General features: G+C 41.3%; 3 protein-coding genes across 4 annotated transcripts in view; 1 reads left to right on the top strand and 2 right to left on the bottom strand.

Moving 5' to 3' along the window:
• Window positions 1–70: 70 nt before the first annotated feature.
• Window positions 71–10,763, bottom strand: ubxn10 (UBX domain protein 10). The gene is made up of 2 exons (XM_060936785.1): window positions 10,595–10,763; window positions 71–747 (listed from the first exon to the last, which is right to left on the bottom strand). The coding sequence occupies exon 2, from the start codon at window positions 737–739 to the stop codon at window positions 71–73; it is 669 nt and encodes a 222-aa protein (XP_060792768.1). The 5' UTR covers window positions 740–747; window positions 10,595–10,763.
• Window positions 10,764–11,096: 333 nt separating this feature from the next.
• On the bottom strand, window positions 11,097–20,464 carry cptp (ceramide-1-phosphate transfer protein). 2 transcript variants are annotated; one of them, XM_060936784.1, is made up of 3 exons: window positions 20,441–20,464; window positions 20,123–20,268; window positions 11,097–12,650 (listed from the first exon to the last, which is right to left on the bottom strand). In XM_060936784.1, the coding sequence occupies exons 2-3, from the start codon at window positions 20,233–20,235 to the stop codon at window positions 12,128–12,130; spliced, it is 636 nt and encodes a 211-aa protein (XP_060792767.1). In that variant the 5' UTR covers window positions 20,236–20,268; window positions 20,441–20,464; the 3' UTR covers window positions 11,097–12,127. The 2 variants fall into 2 exon arrangements, with proteins under 2 accessions (XP_060792767.1, XP_060792766.1); XM_060936783.1 differs by lacking the exon at window positions 20,441–20,464 and adding an exon at window positions 20,372–20,416.
• A 250-nt stretch (window positions 20,465–20,714) lies between these two features.
• The window catches only part of ints11 (integrator complex subunit 11), a 41,219-nt gene continuing 34,938 nt past the window's right edge, over window positions 20,715–26,995 (top strand). Inside the window, exons 1-3 of the mRNA XM_060937605.1 lie at window positions 20,715–21,010; window positions 23,972–24,069; window positions 24,213–24,286. Of these exons, the coding sequence (XP_060793588.1) occupies window positions 20,983–21,010; window positions 23,972–24,069; window positions 24,213–24,286 (200 nt within the window). The 5' untranslated portion in view covers window positions 20,715–20,982. The remainder of the gene's footprint in view (window positions 21,011–23,971; window positions 24,070–24,212; window positions 24,287–26,995) is intronic.

The raw sequence follows: 26,995 nt of genomic DNA, 5'->3' as shown, positions 1-26,995 counted from the left end.
TCATAAAACCAATATTCCCCATGATTATTTATTATTAAAGACAAATTGTTTGTAGAAGCATTTTGAAATGTTAAGGACTGTCTTTGGGACTGATGCATAAGACTGATTTATTAACGATGCCACACTGACAGAGAGTCATGTCCAGATCGGTGAAGCTCCTCCGAGGAACCTCCATGGTCTCGATTAGAACGTGTTCGTACCGTTTTCCGGATTTGTCCTCCGCTGTAGCAATGACATCCCGGAGCGTGTCCGTGGACTGGAACTGGCACTTCAACCTCTGACCGCATGGAGTCCGGAGAGCAAGCAGAAGCCCTGTCTCACCCTCCTGGCACCGAGACGTGGTCCTGACAGTCCCGCTGGACGCCCTCTCCATTTCCCTAAAGTAATGACGAGCATGGAGCCTAGATCTCGAGGACTTTTCCTCCATGTCTGCGCTGGATGCCTCTTCTTCTGATCTCTTCTCAATAGACGGGAGGACTTTGTATTTATTTAGAGACAGCACTGAGATGTCGAGGGCTTTCTCAACCTCTGAAATCGGATTACTGTGCCTAAAGAAAGTGTGGGGGGACGGAGATGAGTCGAACCTGTGGTTTGGCGTCGATGGAGGATGAGGAGGACGAGAAGGAGGGTGGGGAGAAAATGGCCGTGTCTCATGTAGAAGCTCATCGTGTGCAGTATAGGCGTCGGTCACTTTGGGTCTGGTACGTCCTTTGGCAGATTTTGGCCTCATCACATGCATGTTTCCTTCTGGAAGATGAAACAGCACTTCAAATGGTTGTAAAAACTCTCAGAGTTGTCAGTGCAAGTGTTACTGTAAAGCAAACTATAAGTAAGGAATAAAATCCCTGTGGGTGTTTCTGTTAAGCCTAGGCCACAACCGGACGTACGATTTTTTGGCAGTGCGATTTTTGGCGTTTCTCAAATCGCTGCGGTTTTTTTTGTTCGTGGAGAAAGACGCACGTTGGCCGTAAGTTTGTTTTGCAACCTGAAAAAAACATAAGCGCCTGTAGAGTTTGTTTGACATGACAAAGAACCTCTGCGGCCGGTCTACGGCTCGAAAATCGGCACGTCACACGCGCGCCCTCAGTGCATTTCTTGCGTTTTTTGCACGTAGACTGGCCGTAGGAGCACGTACGGCTGGTTGTGACCGAGGCTTTAGAGAAAAATAATCAGCGACATGGTTAGTGATTTGGCTCGAAACGAAGCGGAGGTACTGTCATCATGCTAAAGATGATTATTTTCCAAAACCAGCACATGGTGACGTTTTATTTCTCTTATACAGCAGAGATTCATCAAACATTACATTTTACCATAAACACTTTTTTAAAAAAATCCATTTAGTGTTACATTTAAAAGGAGACGACCTTTCGATTTCATAAAAACTGAAATTTAGTTCCCTCTGAAATTTGGTCATTGTGATATACGTTTATTTCTGTAATATCTTTTTTTTTTTTAAACCAGGCCATTCTGTGGCTGGGATTAAAGCAAATAATGTGCATGAAATCGCTCACTTCGTGCAGTCAAGCAGACACAGGAAGTCCGTGTGCGCATGCGCAGGTTTACCTTGACCGTGCACTGGCAGTTCCATCATTCTGTCGCTAAACGAACAGCTGATCACACCGAGGTGCTCACTGAGCGCCGATATTTATTAGTTTGATCCTGCGTTTCCTTTCTTTCGTATATAACATAACGTCTTTTCTTCTCGCTTTCCATTACTGTAGTCGGTCGTTCACATTTCATTCGCGTCCTCCATTGTTCTCTCCTGTTTCAAATTTGTATCCCACAATGCCTTGCGCGAACGGGGAAAGCCCACCACGTTATGCATGACCTTGTGATCTTGTATTGCGTCATGGTGAAGCAAGAAAAAATACTGGAGAATTTAGGGCCACGTGGCTCTAAATTCATTAATTGTTCTATTTTAAAACATTTAATAAAATTAGAAGTCTGTGATTCGAATTCAGTAGCTTTCGGTCCACTAAACAAAAATAACTGGGTGTCGGGGAAAATTCTTTTTACAACCTACACTTGAAAAATCTGAAAGGCGGTCTATCTTTAATGGTGTGTTATAATACATAGGGCCAAATTACTCAATTCTGATTGGTCAATCAAGGAGGGCTTTTTTCCTTAACACGGGGCTGTATTTCTGAAATGCTATTGGCTAGTTCGTTGCTTGGTTACGGTTACAAAAATTAGCAAATTTTGTCAACAAAATGGCTGACTCTGCTGACTCAGCAATGCCGCGTTTCGCTATATTTGACGAAGAAATGATAAACCAATTGAAAGCTGCAAGCGAAAATGAAAATACCAAAAAAAAGTACGCATTTTTGGCTTTCCGTGTTTAAGAAATGGGCCGCAGAAAGACAAATAAATGACTCTCTAGTGGCATAGGAATGCTGTGAGTTAGACAAGATGCTATCAGAGTTTTATGCAGAAGTGAGGAAAGAAAATGGGGGAAACTACGAACCAGACTCTCTTAAAGTAACGCAGGCTTTTGTAAAGAAGTTCCAATAAAATTTTGTAAACCACTTTCAAAATCAGCCCTGTGATGACCTGGCGACTTGTCCAGGGTGTACCCCGCCTTTCGCCCGTAGTCAGCTGGGATAGGCTCCAGCTCGCCTGCGACCCTGTAGAACAGGATAAAGCGGCTACAGATAATGAGATGAGATGAGACTTTCAAAATCCTCGTGTCGTGTCGCCGTGTCATGATGAAAGACGCTTTAGAAACTGATTCAAACGTGCGAGATAGTCTTGCGCCCTGATTGGTTCAGAAAACGTGAATGACGAATGTTGTGAACTTGAATGGCTTCCAAAGTATGAATTTGGCCCTATATACCATATTATAAACAAGTAATTGTATGGTTCCTCGTAAAATTAAGGATCAATTTCACTCGTGATTTCAAAGTTTTGAAATTGCCTGAGTCGCGAATTTTCAAAACTTCGAAATCACTCGTGAAATTAATCCTTAATTTTACTCGGCCCCATACGATTACCTATACAAACATCCACAAGGCAAGTTAGTTTAGAGCAATTCCAGCGTTATGGACGTGACACTTGAACTCAAAATGGCAACAAATGACCCAGTGCATGTTGTATTGTCTCCCAGTATTTAAACAGGTGTTGCATATTTTAAGGCTGTACCATACTGGAGAAGTGCTAGAACAAGAACAATTCCCATAGTACATCTAGGGCATGCCAGAAAATGCCAATAAAAGATGTGTTATGGATGTGACAGAAAAAGTATCACTTTTCTTGGGTGACTGTACATTTTTATCAAACTCTGTGAAACTGTAAACCTAATGTTGAAATGGAGATATCCATTTGATAGAGGGGTCCAAGGTGAATATTAAAAAATCTTTGTTTAAAATATTTTGTATTTCATGCAGAGTTTCGGAAGGAAAAGTCAGCGTTATGGATGTGACGAAATTCCGTTATGGATGTGACGCGTCTGAAATAGACATGGCATATGTTTAGAAAATCAGCAATTTAACCACCATAACCCTTTGAAAAACTCTCTAAATATCAGCTAAAACTATCAAAGTTCTTAAATAATATTTAGGATGGCTATTGTTTTGCTGTTTTGTGGATTTTAGCATACATTTCTGTGGCTTGTGGCAATAATATAGAATTGTACATGATCAAAGTTGATTTTAGCTTGGGTTTTACATTATAAGAAAGAAAGACTGACAGTGACATATTAGGTTGGTTACAAATTGGTTCAACTTATTCACATCTGTAAAATACAGGCCTAGGTGATATCTCTGGGAGTGGTTTTGATGTATTACATGTTGCTTTATTTTTGCATGGTGAGGTTGACATTTACATGGAATTGCCCTTTAACAAACAAAAACATTCTTGATTGCTGATATGCTGAAGCTTTCTGTATGGTATTTGTTTTACATTTACACTTGTGGCGGTGTAGTGGTTAGCGCTGTCGCCTCACAGCAAGACGGTCCGGGTTTGAGCCCAGTGGCCGGCGAGGGCCTTTCTGTGTGGAGTTTGCATGTTCTCCCCGTGTCCGCGTGGGTTTCCTCCGGGTGCTCCGGTTTCCCCCACAGTCCAAAGACATGCAGGTTAGGTTAACTGGTGACTCTAAATTGACCGTAGGTGTGAAAAGGGGCATATTCAAAATAATAGCAGTGTGGAGTTTAATTAGAGAATTTATTCATTCTGTGAACAAACAGGTCGTTAACTGTCCTTTATTAAGGAAGAAGGGAAGCAAACTGTTACTGTTTCACACTGTTACGGGGCGCTGCTACAAATTTTGGGTCCTATGAAAGAATAGAATATCCCCTCCTTACGTTTCTGGTAACCCGACTTTTTCATGATGGTATCAATCTACTGATGGTTCACCATCCATTCTGCTTCTACTGTGCGCAGCTAACGTTAGTGCTGGATTGGAAAGTAATAAACCTAACGTGGTGTCACGCTCTGGCTCTGCCTACGCAAGACTGTACCATGTCATGACTAGGGAGGGGGTGAAATATAAAGACTATCTATTCTAATAAATAATTTTGCGGAAAATGGAAAACCAAACTGGAAGGTTGTTGTATTTGCTCATTTTCTCATCTCATCTCATTATCTCTAGCCGCTTTATCCTTCTACAGGGTCGCAGGCGAGCTGGAGCCTATCCCAGCTGACTACGGGCGAAAGGCGGGGTACACCCTGGACAAGTCGCCGGGTCATCACAGGGCTGACACATAGATACAGACAACCATTCATACTCACATTCACACCTACGGTCAATTTAGAGTCACCGGTTAACCTAACCTGCATGTCTTTGGACTGTGGGGGAAACCGGAGCACCCGGAGGAAACCCACGCGGACACGGGGAGAACATGCAAACTCCACACAGAAAGGCCCTCGCCGGCCGCGGGGCTCGAACCCAGGACCTTCTTGCTGTGAGGCGACAGCGCTAACCACTACACCACCGTGCCACCCTATTTGCTCATTTTAAGAGACAAAATTATTATTTTTTAAATAAGTTTAACTTACACATGGTGGTAATGTTTGTTTAATATTGTCCTCTGAGGGCCCTCTGTCAATGCTGGGCCCTTAGAATTGTCCTAACTCCCCCCCCCCCCCCCCCCCCCCCCAATGGTGCCCCTGCATTGCTATAAAATATACTTCCTTCTGAATTTAATTGCTAAGTAAAATGGGCCGTTCCAAACACTGTCCGGAGGAACAGCATAATTTGATTTAAAAAGTTAAAGAGGGGGAAACGTATAAAGAAGTGCAGCAAATTATAGGATGCTCAGCTAAAATGATCTCAAATGCTTTAAAATGGCAACAAGAAAACGAACTGTTAAAACAGATCAAAGAATAGTCAGAATAGCAAAGATTCAGCCAATCAATGATCACCTCCAGAAAGATCAAAGATCTAAAATGGCCTGTAAGTACTGCTACAGTCAATAGACATTTGATCGAAGCTAAGCTATCAGCAAGAAGCTCCCGTAAAGCACCACTGTTGAAAAAACAGCATGTGCAGAATCAGTTAAAATTTGCCAAGGAACACATCGATTTGGCCCAAAGAGAATGGCGTAACATTCTGTGGACTGATGAGTAGAATTGTTCTTTTCAGGTCTAGTGGTCATCGACGGTATGTCAGACGACCCCTGGATACTGAATTCAAGCCCCAGTGAAGACTGTGACGCATGGTGGCGCAAAAATTAGGGTATAGGGATGTTTTTCATACTACAATGTTGGGCCTATTTATCGTATACCAGGGATCATGGATCAGTCTGAATACATCAAAATACTTGAAGACATAGTATGCCAAAGAGGAAGTGCCCCTGAAATGGGCGTTTCAACAAGACAACAACCCCAAACACGCAAGTAAGCGAGCAACATCTTGGTTCCAGACAAAAAGGATTGAGGTAATGGAGTGGCCAGATCAATCCCCTGACCTCAACCCCATTGAAAACTTGTGGGGTGACATTGGGTGGCACGGTGGTGTAGTGGTTAGCACTGTCGCCTCACAGCAAGAAGGTTCTGGGGTTCGAGCCCAGTGGCCAACAGGGGCCTTTCCGTGTGGAGTTTGCATGTTCTCCCTGTGTCTGCGTGGGTTTCCTCCGGGTGCTCCGGTTTCCCCCACAGTCCAAAGACATGCAGTTACAGTAGGTTAACATGGGATGGCCTTGGACTGAAGTGCCCTTGGGCAAGGCACTTAACCCCCAATTACTCCCCAGGCACTGGAGCATAGCTGCCCACTGCTCTGGGTGTGTGTGTTCACTGCTTCAGATGGGTTAAATGCAGAGGACGAATTTCACTGTGCTTGAGTGTACATGTGACAAATAAAGGCTGCTTCTTCTTCTTAAAAATGCAGTTTCTGGAGCAAAGCCCAAAAATTCACAGGAACTGTAGAATGTAGTTTGAATTCGTTCATCCTGGGCTGAAATACCTGTATTATAGGTGCCAGAAGTTGGTTGATGTGATGGTTATGCAACTAAATATTAGTTCAGTTTAAGTTTGAATAGAAAAAGGTCGACACTGTTTTTTTTTTTTAACAGATTAATTTTTCTTTGCTTCCTGTAAAAGAATAATGCAGACTTGACAAAATTTGGTGAATGTGTGATTTTTCAAATACAGTACATCTGAAATATAGAAATAAAAGGTATAATTTTTTTTCACTTTATTCACTTTTTTAACACACTGCTATTTATTTGAACATAGCTGTATAGAAGGAGTCTCCAGTGTCGGAGCTCAGTATCAGTACCGTTCCTCTCCAGGATGGAGACGTTAACGCTTTATGGTTTCTCGGTCACGAGTGAATTGTTTTTGTTGTCGTCGTTATCATCATCATTCGTCTTTTTAACATCAAGACAAAAAAAAAGGATGAATAGGAAATTACTTCATATACAGGGTCTTGCAAAAGTATCCCCCCCCCCTTGGTGTTTGTCCTGTTTTGTCGCATTACAAGCTGGAATTAAAATGGATTTTTGGAGGGTTAGCACCATTTGATTTACACAACATGCCTACCACTTTAAAGGTGCAAATTACTGTTTTATTGTGACACAAACAATAATTAAGATGAAACAACAGAAATCTGGAGTGTGCATAGGTATTCACCCCCAAAGTCAATACTTTGCACAGCCCCTTTTTGCTGCAATTACAGCTGCAAGTCTCTTGGGGTATGTCTCTATTAGCTTAGCACATCTAGCCACTGGGATTTTTGCCCATTCCTCAAGGCAAAACTGCTCCAACTCCTTCAAGTTAGATGGGTTGCGTTGGTGTACAGCAATCTTCAAGTTATGCCACAGATTCTCAACTGGATTGAGGTCTGGGCTTTGACTAGGCCATTCCAAGACATTTAAATGTTTCCCTTTAAACCACTCCAGTGTGGTTTTAGCAGTATGTTTAGGGTCATTGTCCTGCTGGAATGTGAACCTTCGTCCCAGTCTCAAACCTCTGGCCAACTCAAACAGGTTTTCCTCCAGAATTGCCCTGTATTTAGTGCCATCCATCTTTCCTTCAGTCCTGACCAGCTTTCCTGTCCCTGCAGATGAAAAACATCCCACAGCATGATGCTGCCACAACCGTGCTTCACTGTAGGAATGGTGTTCTCAGGGTGTTGGGTTTGTGCCACACATGGCGTTTCCCATGATGGCCAGAAAGATCAATTTTAGTCTCATCTGACCAGAGAATCTTCTTCCATGCATTTGGGGAGTCTGCCACATGCTGTTGGGCAAACTCCAAACGTGTTTTCTTAAGCAGTGGCTTTTTTCTGGCCACTCTTCCATAAAGCCCCGCTCTGTGGAGTGTACGGCTTAAAGTGGTCCTATGGACAGATACTCCCATCTCCGCTGTGGATCTTTGCAGCTCCTTCAGTGTTATCTTTGGTGTCTTTGTTGCGTCTCTGATTAATGCCCTCCTTGCCCGGTCTGTGAGTTTTGGTGAACGGCCTTCTCTTGTCAGGTTTGTAGTGGTGCCATATTCTTTCCATTTTGCTATAATGGATTTAATGGTGCGCCGTGGGATATTCAAAGTTTGGGATATTTTTTATAACCCAACCCTGATCTATACTTCTCCACAACTTTGTCTCTGACCTGTTTGGAGGCTCCTTGGTTTTCATATTGCTTGCTTAGTAGTGTTGCAGAGTCAGGGTCCTTCCAGAACAGGGTGATTTATACAGACATCATGTGACAGATCATGTGACACTTTGATTGCACACAGGTGGATCTTAATCAACTAATTATGTGACTTATGAAGTGAATTGGTCGGAGCAGCTCTTATTTAGGGGTTTCATACGAAAGGGGGTGAATACCTATGCACACTCCCCATTTCTGTTTTTTTTTCATCTCAATTATTGTTTGTGTCACAATAAAAAAAAACAATGTGCACCTTTAAAGCGGTAGGCATGTTGTGTAAATCAAATGGTGCTAACCCTCCAAAAATCCATTTTAATACCAGCTTGTAATGCGACAAAACAGGACAAACACCAAGGGGGATGAATACTTTTGCAAGGCACTGTAGCTGTCGTTGCGTAAGTGATAACGAAAACCACCTTGTTTTGAGGACGTCCCACAGCATCACACGCCACTCTAATTGAATAAGATGTATGATGATGTTTTTGTCACACAAAAACAGCATCACAGTTTGGACCAGCGGTTTCGTTTGAGGTCTCAAGCAGGATATTATCCAGCAGCTTTTTCTTTCGTGATCAATAAACTGCAGTTAGGTTCATGTATTAGTTTCTACATACTGTATGTGATGTAAAACTCAGGGTGTCGGCTTGACTGTACATTTCAAAGGTCACATACTGGATGCATTTTTATTCATGTTACAAAAACATGTTTAAAAGTTCATGAGACTGAAGACTGACAGTGAGGAAGGAAATGGTTTAATATGGTTTTAGTGCTCATTATAGCTCATATATTTAATATACAGTGGTGCTTGAAAGTTTGTGAACCCTTTAGAATTTTAAAAATTTCGACATAAATATGATCTAAAACATCATCAGATTTTCACACAAGTCCTAAAAGTAGATAAAGAGAACCCAGTTAAACAGATGAGACAAAAATATTATACTTGGTCATTTACTTATTGAGGAAAATGATCCAATATTACATATCTGTGAGTGGCAAAAGTATGTGAACCTCTAGGATTAGCAGTTAATTTGAAGGTGAAATTAGAGTCCGGTGTTTTCAATCAATTGGATGACAAATCAGGTGTGAGTGGGCACCCTGTTTTATTTAAAGAACAGGGATCTATCAAAGTCTGATCTTCACAACACATGTTTGTGCAAGTGTATCATGGCACGGACAAAGGAGATTTCTGAGGACCTCAGAAAAAGCGTTGTTGATGTTCATCAGGCTGGAAAAGGTTACAAAACCATCTCTAAAGAGTTTGGACTCCACCAATCCACAGTCAGACAGATTGTGTACAAATGGAGGAAATTCAAGACCATTGTTACCCTCCCCAGGAGTGGTCGACCAACAAAGATCACTCCAAGAGCAAGGCGTGTAATAGTTGGCGAGGTCACAAAGGACCGCACGGTAACTTCTAAGCAACTGAAGGCCTCTCTCACATTGGCTAATGTTAATGTTCATGAGTCCACCATCAGGAGAACACTGAACAACAATGGTGTGCATGACAGGGTTGCAAAGAGAAAGTCACTGCTCTCCAAAAAACTTGCTGCTTGTCTGCAGTTTGCTAAAGATCACATGGACAAGCCAGAAGGCTATTGGAAAAATGTTTTGTGGATGGCTGAGCCCAAAATAGAACAATTTGGTTTAAATGAGAAGCGTTAAGTTTGGAGAAAGGAAAACACTGCATTCCAGCATAACAACCTTATCCCATCTGTGAAACGTGGTGGTAGTATCGTGTTTTGGGCCTGTTTTGCTGCATCTGGGCCAGGACGGCTTGCCATCATTGATGGAGCAATGAATTCTGAATTATACCAGCAAATTCTAAAGGAAAATGTCAGGACATCTGTCCATGAACTGAATCTCAAGAGAAGGTGGGTCATGCAGCAAGACAACGACCCTAAGCACACAAGTCGTTCTACCAAAGAATGGTTAAAGAAGAATAAAGTGAATGTTTTGGAATGGCCAAGTCAAAGTCCTGACCTTAATCCAATCAAAATGTTGTGGAAGGACCTGAAGCGAGCAGTTCATGTGAGGAAACCCACCAACATCCCAGAGTTGAAGCTGTTCTGTACGGAGGAATGGGCTAAAATTCCTCCAAGCCGGTGTGCAGGACTGATCAACAGTTACCGGGAACGTTTAGTTGCAGTTATTGCTGCACAAGGGGGTCACACCAGATACTGAAAGCAAAGGTTCACATACTTTTGCCACTCACAGACATGTAATATTGGATCATTTTCCTCAATAAATAAATGACCAAGTATAATATTTTTGTCTCATTTGTTTAACTGGGTTCTCTTTATCTACTTTTAGGACTTGTGTGAAAATCTGATGATGTTTTGGATCATATTTTTGCAGAAATATAGAAAATTCTAAAGGGTTCACAAACTTTTAAGCACCACTGTAATTATTACCATTAAGATATTTACTGGTGTTCAGATTTATTATAGATAGATAGATAGATAGATAGATAGATAGATAGATAGATAGATAGATAGATAGAAAAACTTTACCTTAAGCTTTACTTTGTCACTGGCTGATAAAATTGCGCACGCGGACATTTTCGGTGGCGTTGTGCGTGTTGCCAACACAGTAACGTCTCCTAGGTAACGGCTCATGCGCGTCAACTGCACTTTTTTCCTTTGCTGTTGCTAGTCAGCTGTTTTGCTAGGACGCCGCATTGATTTGGTCCTTTCCAATATGGCGGACGCGCTGCTAACCCTGTTGCTAACTACGGTGCTACGACAACGCGTCCGCCATATTGGAAAGGACCGAGAAACACTGGCCCATCCTGATAAAATAATTAGCGGTAACTGGCTTTATAGGAAACGTATTTTCACAAAATGTGATTTGTTATAGACAGAGATAATCTATGACGCCCTAAATACAGCTTCATTCAGTGAGGACTCTCTCTCTTTTTTTTTTTTAAGAAATCGTATTGTTCTTGATCAGTCTCGACTCATTTTCATGTCTGATGTGAACATCCAAGATTAAACAACAAAACTAGCAGGGCGGTGACTGGTTCTGGTTTGATTTATTTTCTGTTTGGTCAATTAAAGTGCAGATATTTACAACACCCACCGTTTTCAACTCTGAATACATACAGAACAAGTATTTACACATGAATAATGGCGTACAAAATGTGGTGTCGTTTATGAGTGAGTCGACTCTCTGAATCGGCTCTTTTAGCTCAATGTTCAGAGCCAACTTTTTCCTTCTTTGTTGTAGATATAGACAGTGTCATTACGCATTCATTAATTTATTCGTTATTATTTCATCTTCAGGAATCACTGCTTCCATGGAAACCATTTTTTCAGAATTTGAGCTGGTCAGTGAGTCGTGTGTTTGACTCGGCTGTGGGCAGAGGTAGTTTATTATACTCTAATTCATTAGGGGAGGCAACTGGTTATGAGGGTAAATGGAAATAAATCTTTATGATGGTGCGCAGACAAAACAGGGTACAATACCGACGCAGGAATGTTTACTGCGCTCGCTTTTGGAGAACTTGGGCTAAGAATGATTGAAATGTGTTTTATAAAATACAATGCAAAATAAGGTAGAGTACAGTTTTACTACACCATCTCAGCGGTGGTCTGGCGAAGGAAAACAATCATCAGTGCAAATAATATTGTAAATTTTGTCCAGTTCAGAAAAAAAAAAGTCAAAGAATCATTTGGGAGCTGAAAGAGCCAACTCTTATTGGTGAGCCGATTCAAAGGATCTGACTCACTAAAAAAAGAGCTGTGTATTCACATCTCATGTCACTGGTGTACAGAGACATACTGTATATGAGAGAGAGAGTTAGCATTTTAAATATGTAAAACACCCTGTATATCCTAACTGTGTTGAATATACTACATAGAACAGTGACTCCGGTACATTCAGTACATCCCTTTTACCCAAAACTAAATGTGTGATTACATTTTCTCAATTTTATATTAATAAACTGTGATCATATCCCAGTGATTTGAAACATGGCAGGAATATATACACAACACCCAGTAAAATCAAGTAACCATGGAATAGGTCAAGTAGTGCACAACCATCTAGGGTAAATCAAGCAGGCTGTTTTTTGCATAGAGGTCCTCTGTGATCTGATAGACTTCTGCGGTCAGCGGTAACGCTTCGCCCAACAGTGTGACCACTTCCTGCTGGCTGCCTGCGTTCATCACCTCGAAGAATGCGTCACGGCCTGGCAGGGCACAAAATGCCATTCCAGCTGCTTTCCGGATGATCCACGGGTGGTACTGCGCCAGAGAGGCATTATAAGCCTCGGAGCACATGACCGAGGTCTTACTGTCCTCAGTGCTGGTGCGCAGACTCTCCAAGAAGAGCTGCAGCCAGCGCAGGGCACGGTGCAGACGCAGCAATGTGCGGCAGCCCGACTCCGGGTGGCTGCCTCGTTTGCTAAGATCCACCAGCTCGTTGTCCAACTCGTACTTCACCATGGACTGGACGGTGAGGTAGTGCGTCCCATCCTTACCCGTCAGAAAGTTGTCAAGGATCTGGATTTTGTTCACCGCATCCTTGGAGATGAAAGAGAAGACGTTTCCCAGGCGGTTCATAAAGCTATGAGAGAGGAAAAGAACATACAGACATCTGGATGATCTAATAACTAAACAAATATTATGTCATAAAAATGGCATTTTCACTTTGAGAGCAAAACGAGGTTACATCATCACTCCAGTGTGTATATGTATGGTGCCCTGTGATGGACTGGTTGATCCTCTAAAGTGTATTCCTGCCTTGCACCCAGTGTTCCCATGATGAACTGGTTATCGAAGATGAATGGATGAATTAAGGGGCGGCACGGTGGTGTAGTGGTTAGCGCTGTCACCTCACAGCAAGAAGGTCCTGGGTTCGAGCCCCGTGGCCGGCGAGGGCCTTTCTGTGCAGAGTTTGCATGTTCTCCCCGTGTCCGTGTGGGTTTCCTCCGGGTGCTCCGGTTTCCCCCACAGTCCAAAGACATGCAGGTTAGGTTAACTGGTGACTCTAAATTGAGCGTAGGTGTGAATGTGAGTGTGAATGGTTGTCTGTGTCTATGTGTCAGCCCTGTGATGACCTGGAGACTTGTCCAGGGTGTACCCCGCCTTTCGCCCGTAGTCAGCTGGGATAGGCTCCAGCTTGCCTGCGACCCTGTAGAACAGGATAAAGCGGCTAGAGATAATGAGATGAGATGGATGATTTAATGTTGGTCTTTTGAAACATTCAATTATTTTTAAAAGCATACTGGCTTTATTACATTTCTTTACAGGTTTCTAAGACTTTTGGATAGCACTGTATAAACAGTTTACAATCACAGTATAGTACGAGCAATATCTTCATATATTATATAGACACAAGTGTTTTACTGGGAAATACGCCACTCGTGTTTTTCATACAAGCGCCGTCCAGGACATGGAGAACCAAAACTAAATCTCTATATGTCACTCGTGAGGAAATCGATGAATTGTTTTGATAAATTTGGGTACCTTTTGTTTGTGAATGTGTCGATATCATAAAAATAAAATGACATGTTGGCTTGAAGATATGAAGTTTATCATCTCATGTTGAAAAACTCGCATTTTTCATACGAAATACATCACGGATCTGAGTGACGTATTTAAATAATATTGGCTGGCTTTTTTCCGTGGTATATCAGATATATTCCATTCAGCCAGCAAGATATCGAATGAGTCGAAGAGGAGTTCAATATCATGCTAGCTGAATGGAATATATCTGAGATACCACGAAAAAAAGCCAGCCAATATTATTTATTATATAGACACATTCCTTTCGGGTGTTCAACGCGTCATTCTCTTTCAAAATTTGCTCAAAATCTTCCATATTTAATGAAGCAAACCTGGCAGCCATGTTTGTTTACAAATGGTCACAGTCGTTCACTAGCACGGAAGTTTTACATCTCCGACATGTAACGTCATGTTGTCTTGACAACCATGCAATATCGTAAACCATACTCAACGCTTACTGTTGAAAATGCCCTAACAAAAGTGACGCGTGTGTTTCTTTCAGGCCGACAATATTCAGTATTGCTTTAGGTGATTGGTTTGATGTGTGTTCTGTTGACCAATCAGGCCATCCTTAAAAAAAAAATTTGTTTCCTGTCCACCGGGTGAGCAAAAAAAATTTCAGTCAGGAGGGAGGGATTTTTTTTTTAATTATTATTTTTTTTTTATTATATATGGATGGATAAGAAATCGCAATGCTGTGTTTGCTTTTTCTTTCAGTACTTTTTTATTACAAAAGCAGACACATTTAATAAAATATGACGGTTTAATCAACTGAAACTTGTACAAAAACTTTAAGTTAGCATTTTAAATGCTGACTGCAACATTTGCAAAACTTTTACAAAGGTACTTAAAATGTCCGACACACGGACTTTTTGTAGTTCTAAATCGAGCGTTAGGCCTAGTTCGGATGAAATTACACTATTAAAATGATCACTGAATGATTTGTTTTTCTGAATCTTTACTATTTTGTTGTTCGCTAGAATATCATTCTGCGATTTCACACTTAAGCAAATGTTTGAAAACTCCGGATCTCCTTCCTTCATGGTGGCTGCCATTTTTTTGTGCCGCACGGCGCATGCGCAGAGCTGATTCGACAGGGCTTTCCACAAGCGCCGGCTGCGGCTACACAATTAAGTCCAGCCGGCTACTTTAATGACTATTTTTGTAGCCCACAGGCTCTAAATATTAATTTTCGATTTTAATAAAATTAAATGTTTATCTAACGGACTGACAATAATGTCAAACTGAACCGTTGATCAAGGGAGAGTAACTCATCTGCGCCCCGACATGCGGTGTGCGCGCGCACTCGGCGCATGCTCAGTTGCGTGAATGTGTCATGCACCGAAAATAAGAGATTTACAAGCCAGGAACGCCTCATGATGCAATACGCAAGAAAAGAAAGAAGATTTACTGCCATTTTACTTTGTATTTGAGTAAAGTGAATAAATAAATGGTCTGTGGAAAATACACTTAATCCTGGGAACTGCGTGCACAGGAGTTTATTTTGTTTAACCCCCCCCCCGGCTGGCTACTTATTTGTCATGGCTGGCTAGTATGAGCCTTAGTGAAAAGCCCTGGGAATGCGGAAATGTCAAGTTCGAGTTTAGATTTACGAACCCGAAAAAAATGTCGAAAAACCGGCGTTTTAAAAAAAAAAAAAACATTTCACCTGCACAAACGGCACTCACCCGGCCGGTGGACCGGAAACAGAACATTTTTTAATAATGGCCTCAGAGATCAGTATCCTAGAGGGATAATTTGGAGCGGTATTCAGTGAAGGACGGCTACAAGAAGCAGAAGCAGGGAGGGAAGATGTACTTGAGCGCTGCACAGTACACATTCACAAAATTCGGAAAGCACCAATAGAAGAAGGTTCAGAACTGGTTAGAAGATGACCTAGTATTATTGGATTTGTTAAGAAGAAAGCAAAAATAACCACACTCCATCAATGACAAAAGGAGATTAAAGGTTGCAAACAAACTTCTACTGTCTCCTTCATCCTTGACCGGATGCCCGTGGTGGCTGTAATTCTGCACTAAAGAACTTCACAAGTTCAAACCTTTGGAATACTCATTCTCCATTGGGTAGAGTGACATAACACACGTAGGATAAGTGATATACTAACAATACTGAATGCTATCAAAACGAATGAATGAAACCTGCTCGAGGGGAACAGAACACGTTTTTATTCCACTGAAAAAGTATCCTGTATGTATAATAATTAAATAATATTGGCTGGTGTTGAATGGTACATCAGATACAGTATACTATTCAGCTAGCATGATACTGAATGAGTCGAAGATGAGTCAGCCAATATTCTTCTTCTTATTATTATTATTATTATACATACACACTCTTCATATCAGCATTCTCGAAAGCCAACACGAGCTTACCCATGACTCGGTGCTGTTAGCGCAGCAGTCCAGTTACCTTCCAGCCGGTGTAGTGTTGGCGAAGGCCAATGGTAGCGCAGTCAAGCCGAATATTATTTATTATTTTCCCTGTGTAATTTACTTTACTTTTTTTTACATTAATTTTAAAATCAACATCGAGAGCTACACACAACGGTGCGACCTGGCAGCCAAAATTCTCTCAAAATCTTCTGCTTTTAATAAAGCAAACCTGGCGGCCATGTTTGTGTACAAACTGTCACAGTCACTCGCTAGCGTGGACGTTTTACATCTCCAATGTGTCTTTTTTCCAGTTTTTCGATGTCCGTTGGTATGTTTTTCTCTTTTAAGTATGCATGAAGAATCTATAATGAAGTTTTGGTAGCCTTTTGGGTGTTCAGCACATCTTCAGTTTATTTATTTAGTGGTTAATTATAGCATAGCTAATCCTAGCAGTAGCACTGGATTAGCCTCGTCTTCTCTCCTTCACAGCCGACAAATAAATGATTGTGCGCATGCACAGCAGAAACGTTTTGTCATTGGATATTTGCATGAGCTCCGATGTGTGACATTGTGTTGGCTTGATAACGTGCAATATTGTGATATTGCTCATTCTCCATTAAGGAGAGTGGTGTAATACATGAAGGATAAGCGATAGGATAAATATTGCATACTATCAATAAACATGCTAGAAGGGAACAGAATACATATACATATGGGTCAGAGAGGACTGATATTTCATCTGTGCTGTATGTCGAGCATGTATAGCATATTTGACAATAAAGTTGACTTGATATATGTTATTTACCAGCTGGGAGGTCCGTATGGTGAAATACCGTGACCGAGGTCTTGAAAGTACTGAGCGAGGCCCTCTGGGCCGAGGTCAGTATTTAAGGCCGAGGTCACGGTATTTCGCCAAACAGACCGACCTTAAGCTGGTAAATAATTTTTTTTTTCTTTACCAAATTCTAACAGAAAACGAGAGCGCCCGAAAGGGAAAACCGAGCCGAGCCGCCATTTTGAATCCTCATTCATGGCTGTAATGCAAATGGCTTCCTCCTCGGTATACAAGTGCACTTACATGGCAGGAAAAAAAACAACAACTACATTTTGCCGCCTATGTAGTCCCCTATTTATACAAAATTGAGTCATTCAGGATTCAGCCATGTTTTTGCTCGGCGTTAGCAAGTTAGAGGTTTTTAGCTTTCTCCTGAAATGTTTTCTTTTATTTCTTCTTCCTCAGGGTAGTAAACCTCGCTTTCGCTGTGAACACTGTCGTTATCACTATCCATGCTGTAAAATTAATGATATTCTCCTGAGAAATGCTGGCAAAAATTTATAAGATTTTTGATAAGCTTAAATAAGTCTTATAAAAAAAAAAAAGATAAATGTTGACAAAAAATGCTACTATGTTTGTTGTTGTTGTGAATGAGCGAGCCGCCAGAGGTCCGTAACCGGGGTCCGTAACCGAGGTCCGTATCGTAGGATACGGACCCGCTCGCCAGCCAATCAGAGCGCAGGATTTGATGGAAACTGGACCGCGAAAAAAATAAATGTTTTTATTCCATGGAAAAAGTGGCCTGTATGTATAATAACTGATATTTCACTCCAATGACGTCACTCCCAGTGTTTTCTTGCTGACTAGACGTGCGTTGTCAAAATAGTGAACCGGTTTAAAATTTTGTGGATGTGTCCATATAATATAAAGAACATTACATAGTGGCGGAAAGATATGTTTAACATCTCGTGTTGAAAATAATGTTCACCACTCAAAGATAAACTCCATATCTTCGCACCACCGTGTAATGCTCTTTATCTATCTTCACTAGCTTCATCCTGGTCAGGGTTGTGGTGGATCTGGATCCTAATCCACATGAAGCAGGAATACACGCTGGCACAAAGTGCTGTGTTTGGTGGAAACCCAACCCTGATCAGCACCCTCAGCTCAGATGAGTAGCATGCTATAGATGCACAATAGTGTAACATAGGGAAAAAATTAAAAATTCAGGTTTTGATTTTATGTACTGAAATGACTATTAGTCACAATTTTTACAATATCTATATAAAGTAGTTGTTTTTACCCATTTTAACCTTGAAATCAGCATTTTAATGATTACCCATAATGCATTGTTTATCGCGCTAAAACAAGCAAAAACGTCATAAGACAGTGGAAATACTACCTTTACTACCTTCACGTGGCGTCTTTCTCGATCGCACGTGCCTAGAAGCGTACCTTCTAGAACATTCCTGGGTGGTCACGGACTGTCATGTAGCCTAGTTCGGTTGTGAAACTCGCTAGGATGGAGTATTTTCGCGAGTTTAGTGGCAAACTTTTGCGCCGCAATTTCTCTATTCTCGAAATTTGTAACCTGAAACCCTACAAGAAATGTTTCATAATGTTTGGGATTTTGAAAAATGCTTCTAGCAAGTTTATTTCGCTGTATTTTTCCGTGAAACTTGGCATAAATCATCCTTAAGTGATGAGCGTGACATTGTTATTTTGGTCTGGGTCACGGAGTTGGTTGGAAGCGGGAGAAATGAGAGTTTCTCAACTACAGCAGCACTTCTCACCATAGATGGCTGGCGTGTTTCACAGCGTTTGGGATTTACTAAATTGACAATCTCTAGATCTACTGAAGCTACGAGGATATAAATCACCAGGATTCTAATTTACTGGGTGAGAAGTATTGTATATTTTTTTGAAAGGTTTATTCGCGCTACAAGTCCATGAAGGTTGGAATTGTTCGTGAAGGGGTTAGTTAGATTTTGGTAGCGTGACACGCACAGCAAGCAAAAGAAAAAACAAATTTTCTTCCAAATTTCCTTGCTTTATCAAAATTATTTTTTGATACATTAAAAGACTGTGTGTTTATAATATTTAAGTGATTTATTATAGAGAATATTTGATCAAAACTTTCAAAACAGCATTCAAAGTGATTTTTCACGGGTGTAAATGTTCCGCGTGACGTCCATAATTACGTTAAATTTTAAGAACTAAAATTCTGTTAAAAATTCTAGATTTGTGCTATCATTCTAGGGTTTTGCTGAATAATACTTTAGGGAGTTCTCTTACAATGCTGAAAATTCAATGAGTTTTGGTGAAATTCTAGAAAAAGTTATTTACATTTTAACGCGCCTAATAGCGATTGTGCTCACACAGCGTGCTACTCAGGCCAAGTTTACATTAGACCGTATCTGTCTCGTTTTCTTCGCGGATGCACTGTCCGTTTACATTAAAATGCCTGGAAACGCCGGGAAACGGGAATCCGCCAGCGTCCACGTATTCAATCCAGATCGTGTCTGGTCCGGTGCTGTGTAAACATTGAGAATACGCGGATACGCTGTGCTGAGCTCTAGCTGGCGTCGTCATTGGACAACGTCACTGTGACATCCACCTTCCTGATTCGCTGGCGTTGGTCATGTGACACGACTGCTGAAAAACGGCGCGGACTTCCGCCTTGTATCACCTTTCATTAAAGAGTATAAAAGTATGAAAATACTGCAAATACTGATGCAAATACTGCCCATTGTGTAGTTATGATGGTCTTTAGGCTTGCCATCCTTCCACTTGCAAGTGGTAAGTGACGCGCATACCCGATATGCACTGAGATCACACACACAGCGGCTCAGTCCCAAATCACTGCTCGTGCGCTTCACTCGCGCGCTCTGTGAGCTGCGCAGGGCCGGAGTGCGCACCCTCCAGAGGGCACTCGCTGTTCAGGGCGGAGTGATTTGGAGCGCAGGATACCTGCGGAGCCGAGCGTATCCGTGTATTGGCGTTGCTGTGTGCACGCGAATCGTGTATTGGTGTTGCTGTGTGCATGTTAATCGTTTTAAAAACGTTAATCTGATGATCCGCTGATACGGTCTAATGTAAACCCCACCTCATACTCACCATTCGCATAGTGAAGCATGGTGGTGGTAGCATCATGTTGTGCAGATGTATTGCATCAGCATGGACTCTGACCCAGGTCAGGGTTGAGTGCAAAATAGATGAATGATATCTAAAATGCTTTTTTTTTCCTGTGCTAAAAATAAATATACTTGCAATATAATATTATTTTAGAGCTCAAACATTAACGTGTATGAAAGTCTACATTCTCTATAACTGAATATAACATGACAGTAATACAGCACATACCTCACAAGCTCTCGCCATCCTGAGATATAATACTTCATGTAGATTTCTTTATCATCACTGAGACATAACTTGAAGTTTTCCAGAACATTCTGTAGACTGAAAGAATCTGCCATTTCTGGTTATTCTAGTTATCGAGGTAATCCCTTCTGTGGAATTGAGTCAGAATACAAAAGCACTGAACACTATTATTTACAATTAAACAACCAAAACCTACACAAAATCATTCGTATCATTTAATAAGTTAAACACCTATTCTAATAATACTGTTTAACACAGTACATCACCAGGCTCACGTCAGTATCGGATTATTTTCCTTACCCGTTTTCCGCCTCCTTCGTCCGGATTGACAAATCGTTCACTCCGCTGATTGGCCTGCTTTTTGTTTTATCCGTATTCTATCCAATCAATACCCGTGTATGCGAGAAGAAGGCGGGATTTGTCAGAATACAGGTGCAATCTGTTGTATGAAATCTTCCGGGTTTGAGGGGTGTGCACCAATTAAAGTGAGCCTCGGTGTCACGTGCTTAAATTAACCAATCGGGTTGTTTTTAGCTGTCGCAGCATTTGTACATCACGTCCGCTGGGTTTTTTTTTTTGGGAAGATATTTTGATGCCTCTTTGCATGCATGTTCTATTAAAGCAATTACTATTTTTTTATTAATAATTTAGGAAGAAGTTACACCAGAGATGTGTATTATTGAAAACGTTTGAGGTCAAGTTGTAAATGTAGTGTTAGTGTAGGCTTGCACAAGTGAAAATTTTATTATTATGATTTTTATTAGCTCACCAACCGACTCAGGAAAATATACAGAGCTTTGAAATAAAATTACTAAGAATATATAAATTTATTTTTTTTAAAGATGCCGGACATCAAAGTGACGCCTCTTGGTAAGAATCGTGTGTTTCTAACGTAATGGTTGCTATGGATGTGTGTGAATGACATGTTGGGGGCGTGCTGTAATAGAAAACTAATCAACGACAGGTTGGTGGGATGCTGACTGACGTCAAGCAGAGTTGTAGCAAGTGTTTTATTCCTCTTACATCTCAGCAGTTTCCCAAGGATTATTACAGTGTTTCATTGAATACATAATAATGGGAAGCCATGGCCTAATGGTTAGCGAAGCAGCTTTGGGACCAAAAGGTTACTGGTTCGATTCTCTGGACCAGCAGGAATGGCTGAAGTGCCCTTGAGCAAGGCATCTAACCCCCAACTGCTGCTCTGCGTATGCTGTACATGTGGTGATTTTATACATATGTAACCACATATACAGTGATTTTTGTTTTATGATTCAAAGCCAATTATGTTGATTTTCATTAAAGAGTAAATGAAGTGGCGGCACGGTGGTGTAGTGGTTAGCGCTGTCGCCTCACAGCAAGAAGGTCCTGGGTTCGAGCCCCGGGGCCGGCGAGGGCCTTTCTGTGTGGAGTTTGCATGTTCTCCCCGTGTCCGCGTGGGTTTCCTCCGGGTGCTCCGGTTTCCCCCACAGTCCAAAGACATGCAGGTTAGGTTAACTGGTGACTCTAAATTGAGCGTAGGTGTGAATGTGAGTGTGAATGGTTGTCTATGTGTCAGCCCTGTGATGACCTGGCGACTTGTCCAGGGTGTACCCCGCCTTTCGCCCATAGTCAGCTGGGATAGGCTCCAGCTTGCCTGCGACCCTGTAGAAGGATAAAGCGGCTAGAGATAATGAGATGAGATGAGTAAATGAAGTTGATTATACTTAAAAAGAAATTGCAAATAGATTAGTTAAAGTGTGGATAAAATCAGAATGAAGTCTTGTTTAAATAAATAAATAAATATATGGCACGGTGGTGTAGTGGTTAGACACTGTCGCCTCACAGCAAGAAGGTCCTGGGTTCGAGCCCCGTGGCCGGCGAGGGCCTTTCTGTGCGGAGTTTGCATGTTCTCCCCGTGTCCACGTGGGTTTCCTCCGGGTGCTCCGGTTTCCCCCACAGTCCAAAGACATGCAGGTTAGGTTAACTGGTGACTCTAAATTGAGCGTAGGTGTGAATGTGAGTGTGAATGGTTGTCTGTGTCTATGTGTCAGCCCTGTGATGACCTGGCGACTTGTCCAGGGTGTACCCTGCCTCTCGCCCGTAGTCAGCTGGGATAGGCTCCAGCTTGCCTGCGACCCTGTAGAAGGATAAAGCGGCTAGAGATAATGAGATGATATATATGTAAAACTCAGCGTGGCCTTGGAAATATTGGTAGAGCGAAACCTGAATGTAGCTTTTTTTTTTTTTTTTAATGACATCAGTGCTACGCTGGAAATATTGGTGAAGACAAACTTGAAAATCAGAGGGTTTATATGGCCCAATAAAAAATATTGGTGGAAACGAGGTCTTGTATGGTGAAATGTGTGAACCAATGAGAATTCTTTATATTTGGTAAACTTTGTGTTCAAACAAAATATAAAAATGGATGCTTTGCACTTTTGCCCTGTCTGAAATCACACGACTCACTATATAGTGAGTTCGCCATTTTGTAGTGCTGTCCGAAAGTATAGTGAGAATTATTAGACCCTGTATAGAGCACTCAAAGTATCCTACAATGCACCGTGAAAAGTAGTGTACAACCAATGGTCACTAACCAAGCAATATATACCGTCATGCTGAAAGAAAAAAAAAAAAAGTGTGTTGGGGTGAATGGATGGAGGAAGAAACATATTATAAACGGACATTCAAGTACGATTAAAAATAGTAAGAGAATAGAAAATAAGCTAAAATGGAATAAGACAGATAAAATGCAAGAGTAAAAGTTAGAGTGCAGCGCGAGGAATTAATCAAAAGCCTCAAATTTGATTTAATAAAAGGCAGCGGCAAAGAAGAAAGAAAGAGAGGATTCAGCCTCGATTTAAAAGAACTGAAAGATGCAGCAAATACAAAGTACTTTGTATTTAATAATGTGGGAAATACGCTCAGTATAATATGGATTTATCACAAAAATACCTGCATGTATTTTATTATTTTTTTGAAAACCCACCAGCCGACTGATCTGGCACAACAGTAATGATATAAATAACGGCGCGGCAGAGTAGTGTCTGATTTTACCAATGAGCTCACTATATAGTCCTCATCTCATCTCGTTATCTCTAGCCGCTTTATCCTGTCCTACAGGGTCGCAGGCAAGCTGGAGCCTATCCCAGCTGACTACGGGCGAAAGGCGGGGTACACCCTGGACAAGTCGCCAGGTCATCACAGGGCTGACACATAGACACAGACAACCATTCACACTCACATTCACACCTACGCTCAATTTAGAGTCACCAGTTAACCTAACCTGCATGTCTTTGGACTGTGGGGGAAACCGGAGCACCCGGAGGAAACCCACGCGGACACGGGGAGAACATGCAAACTCCACACAGAAAGGCCCTCGCCGGCCACGGGGCTCGAACCCGGACCTTCTTGCTGTGAGGCAACAGGGCTAACCACTACACCACCGTGCCGCCCCCTATATAGTCCTCTAGATAGTAATTCCCTACGTAGTGAGTAGGGAGTAGTGAACGAGTGAGTGATTTCGAACACAGGGTTGGAGTCAGATCACTCTACAGACTCAACTCGGCTTTTGTTAATTGATTTAATAAAAGTCTAAATTTTTCTGCAAGCGCTTTGATTTTGAATTATTCTTACTTGGGAGAGTTTCCATGACATGCGTCGCTCTGGGTAAGAGCGTCTGCTAAATGCCATTAATATAATATAATATGTATTGTACACAACACCTTATTGACACGGAGGTAGAAAATGAATCAGCACTTTTTAACCAGTCAGATTAATTTGTACACCCTAGTTAGTGCATGGAGTGATTGAGGACACAGCCTTTAACTGGTTAGCTGATGTTTTGTTTTGTAGGTGCTGGACAGGATGTTGGGCGCAGCTGCATTCTGCTGTCTATAGGAGGCAAGAACATCATGCTGGATTGTGGGATGCATATGGGATATAATGATGATGTAAGTTACTGAAGAGCAGAACACTGTCATGTATTTGTTTTGTTTATTTAGGTTATTAGGACACGTTGGTGCAAAATTTCGACATCAGTCTAAATCGATGTCTCGTGGTGCAGGCTGTCTAAACCGAGTCTTTCTCTTATTAGAGACGCTTCCCAGACTTCTCTTACATCACTCAGAACGGCCGCCTGACAGACTTTTTGGACTGTGTTATAATAAGGTTTGTTTTCTATTATTATTATTATTATTATTATTAAATATAACAGTTGTACATGCCCCATGATTAAGTGATGGTCATTATTAAGAATAATAAGGTCAAAACCCAGCATAAGGGATTTGATCAAAATCCTTAACGGTAACTGCTGTAGGTTTAACAGAATAGCTGTCAAGCTCAAGGATAAAACCAGAAACGTTGCCGCAGAAACGTTTTGCGCCCATCATTAGTACTGTATTAGTACTTTTTACCAGCATTTAAAAGAACAACGTCTCTGCACAGGTCACCCAGGCTGAGGATTTGTATAAGATGATGTATGTACTGTATACAAATTAATATAAAAAAATAAATAAACAATTGTCCAAATTTCACAAATAAGGGAGGACGAGGACGCTGTTGGGTAAAAACGACTAAATATTTTATCGGAAGTGCCTTTCGTCTACACGGGGACGGCGTTTCCGAGGCTGAAAAACGGAAAAAATTGAAAACGCCTTCCAGAGTGGATAAGTTAAAAACAGCCCCCGTTGCATATCCGTCTAAACTACCCAATACGCGAAACTCTGCTCGGATCTGCTCATGTCGGGTACGCGTTTACGTCATACATATGTCATATACTGTACATGCCAGCCCGGGAGGTAAGACAGTAAGTAAAAAAGTAAGAGCATGTCTGATTACATCGATCCAACGGACCTTCAAGCAGCTCTGGCAGCTTTAATAAACGTCCAGGAGTCCTTCGAGCATCTATACCGAATCTGCACATATACCGTTAATGAACAGAGGCGGGTATAGTATGCTCTTACTTTTTTACTTACTTTCTTACTTACCATAGCCAGAGTAGTCAAAGCTTTCGCGGCGCAGATGTGCAGATCAGACAAGACGGAAGACGTTGCGCATGCGTGCAGACATAGCGGAGGTCTTTCACAGCACCGCCTGGCATGCACATCCAATTGAATTCCACACATTTATGCGTCACCGTATAGACGCAGATTTCCTCCTTGAAAACGGTCGTGTAGACGCGGAAAAAAGTGAGAACGAAAACGGACTTTTGCGTTTTTGTTTCAGACCGTCCCCGTGTAAAGTGGGCCTAAAGCTTAGATTGCAAGAAAACAAGTGTACTTACCGTTTTGTGCACGCATTTGGTCATTTTAAGCGTATTTTAGCCATTTTTGGGTACCCTATACTCTTCTGTTACCTAAAAAGATAGGTGAAATTTATACTATTAGTTAAAAGATATTTTGTATTGAAATACCTCCTGGATATCCTTAGACATTCTTCTTTTGCCTGGTGGGTTTAAATCTGGAAGAATCCTTGTTTTTAGTCCAAAAAAAAAAATCAGGTGGAAGCAGAGTGACTTGGCGTGGTGGTTCGCTGGAGTCTCCAACCTTCTACCTTTTTAGGTAACAGAAGAGTATTGAGTACCCAAAAATGGCTAAAATGTGTGCACGAAACGGTAAGTACATTTGTTTTCTTGCAATCTAAGCTTTAGTTGTGAAATTTGGACAATCATTTATTTATTTTTTTATATTAATTTGTATATAGTACATACATCTTATACAAATCGTCAGCCTGGGTTACCTGTGGTCTCTGTTCATTTACAGTTTTACGTTTTGGACACAGTGCCACATTTTAAACAGCTGTGCTCCTGGAATAACCTTGGGGTTGTGCTATTATAGGGGAAATAAATTAAAAACAAGTGTTGCCAGGCAAAACAAACCTTACCCAGTAGCACTTGTGATGAATATGAAGGAAGATATCGTGAAAAAAAAAATAGGTACCCTATGGGTACATGTGGCTACTGCTTATAAATAAAATCGTTTTCTGATCCCATGTCCATAGAGTAAATATAGCATATATATATTTACTCTATGAGGCAGTGGACACACAAATGAAGTGTAATCCAAAAATGAACAATTTAAAAATCACAGAAGTCAAATATACCAAGTGTCCGTACTTTATATTATTCTACTCTTACCTCTTACAGTTTTTGAAACTGAAACGTCCGAACCGAGGCTGACATACACACGCTGTCGCCATGACCCAAACTCTTATTTCCTGGAAATGGCCCGGCGCTAGAGCTCAGTGGAACACACTTTCTCTCTGTAATAAGCATAAACATGTCTGAAAACGATTTCTTTAGTCTATTTATTTCGAATGGTGAACCGAATTGTATACACTCACCGGCCATTTTAATCGGAACATGTGTATGCGCACTGCGCGATTTTTACACTTACATTCTTACAGCACGATGACGTAGTGGTTAGCGCCTCTATGTGAGGCAGTAGCCACAACAAAAACGATTTTGACCTTTTTGGTGACCTTGACCGGATGACCCTCAAAATGTTAGACATTCTATTTGAGACCAATGCCCATCTATCCTGAAAGTTTCATCAAGATTGATCCAGCTGTTTTCCCGTAATATCGTTAACAAAGAAACCCGACTGAAAACAATACCTCGCCTTGCTTACTCTGTAGTGGGCGAGATAAAAAAAAAAAAAAAGGTTTCTGTTACCACCCTGAAATTGGTTTTCCTGCAGTAGCATGGCTGAGGAGTCTTTTAACCTTCTATCACAGCAGTCACTTATTATATCACCATCATTAGCTTTTCTAGTGCATCTCAAACAACTAGAATATTGTGAAAAAGTTCACTTTTGTTTTGTAATTTTAAGTCAAAAAATTGAAATTTTCGTATATTCTATATTCATTACACGTGAAATA

This window comes from Neoarius graeffei, chromosome 13 (assembly GCF_027579695.1).
Source record: "Neoarius graeffei isolate fNeoGra1 chromosome 13, fNeoGra1.pri, whole genome shotgun sequence".
NCBI classification, from domain to species: domain Eukaryota; kingdom Metazoa; phylum Chordata; class Actinopteri; order Siluriformes; family Ariidae; genus Neoarius; species Neoarius graeffei.
The sequence above is the reverse complement of the archived record's forward strand: the minus strand, read 5'-3'. Positions and strand labels throughout refer to the sequence as shown.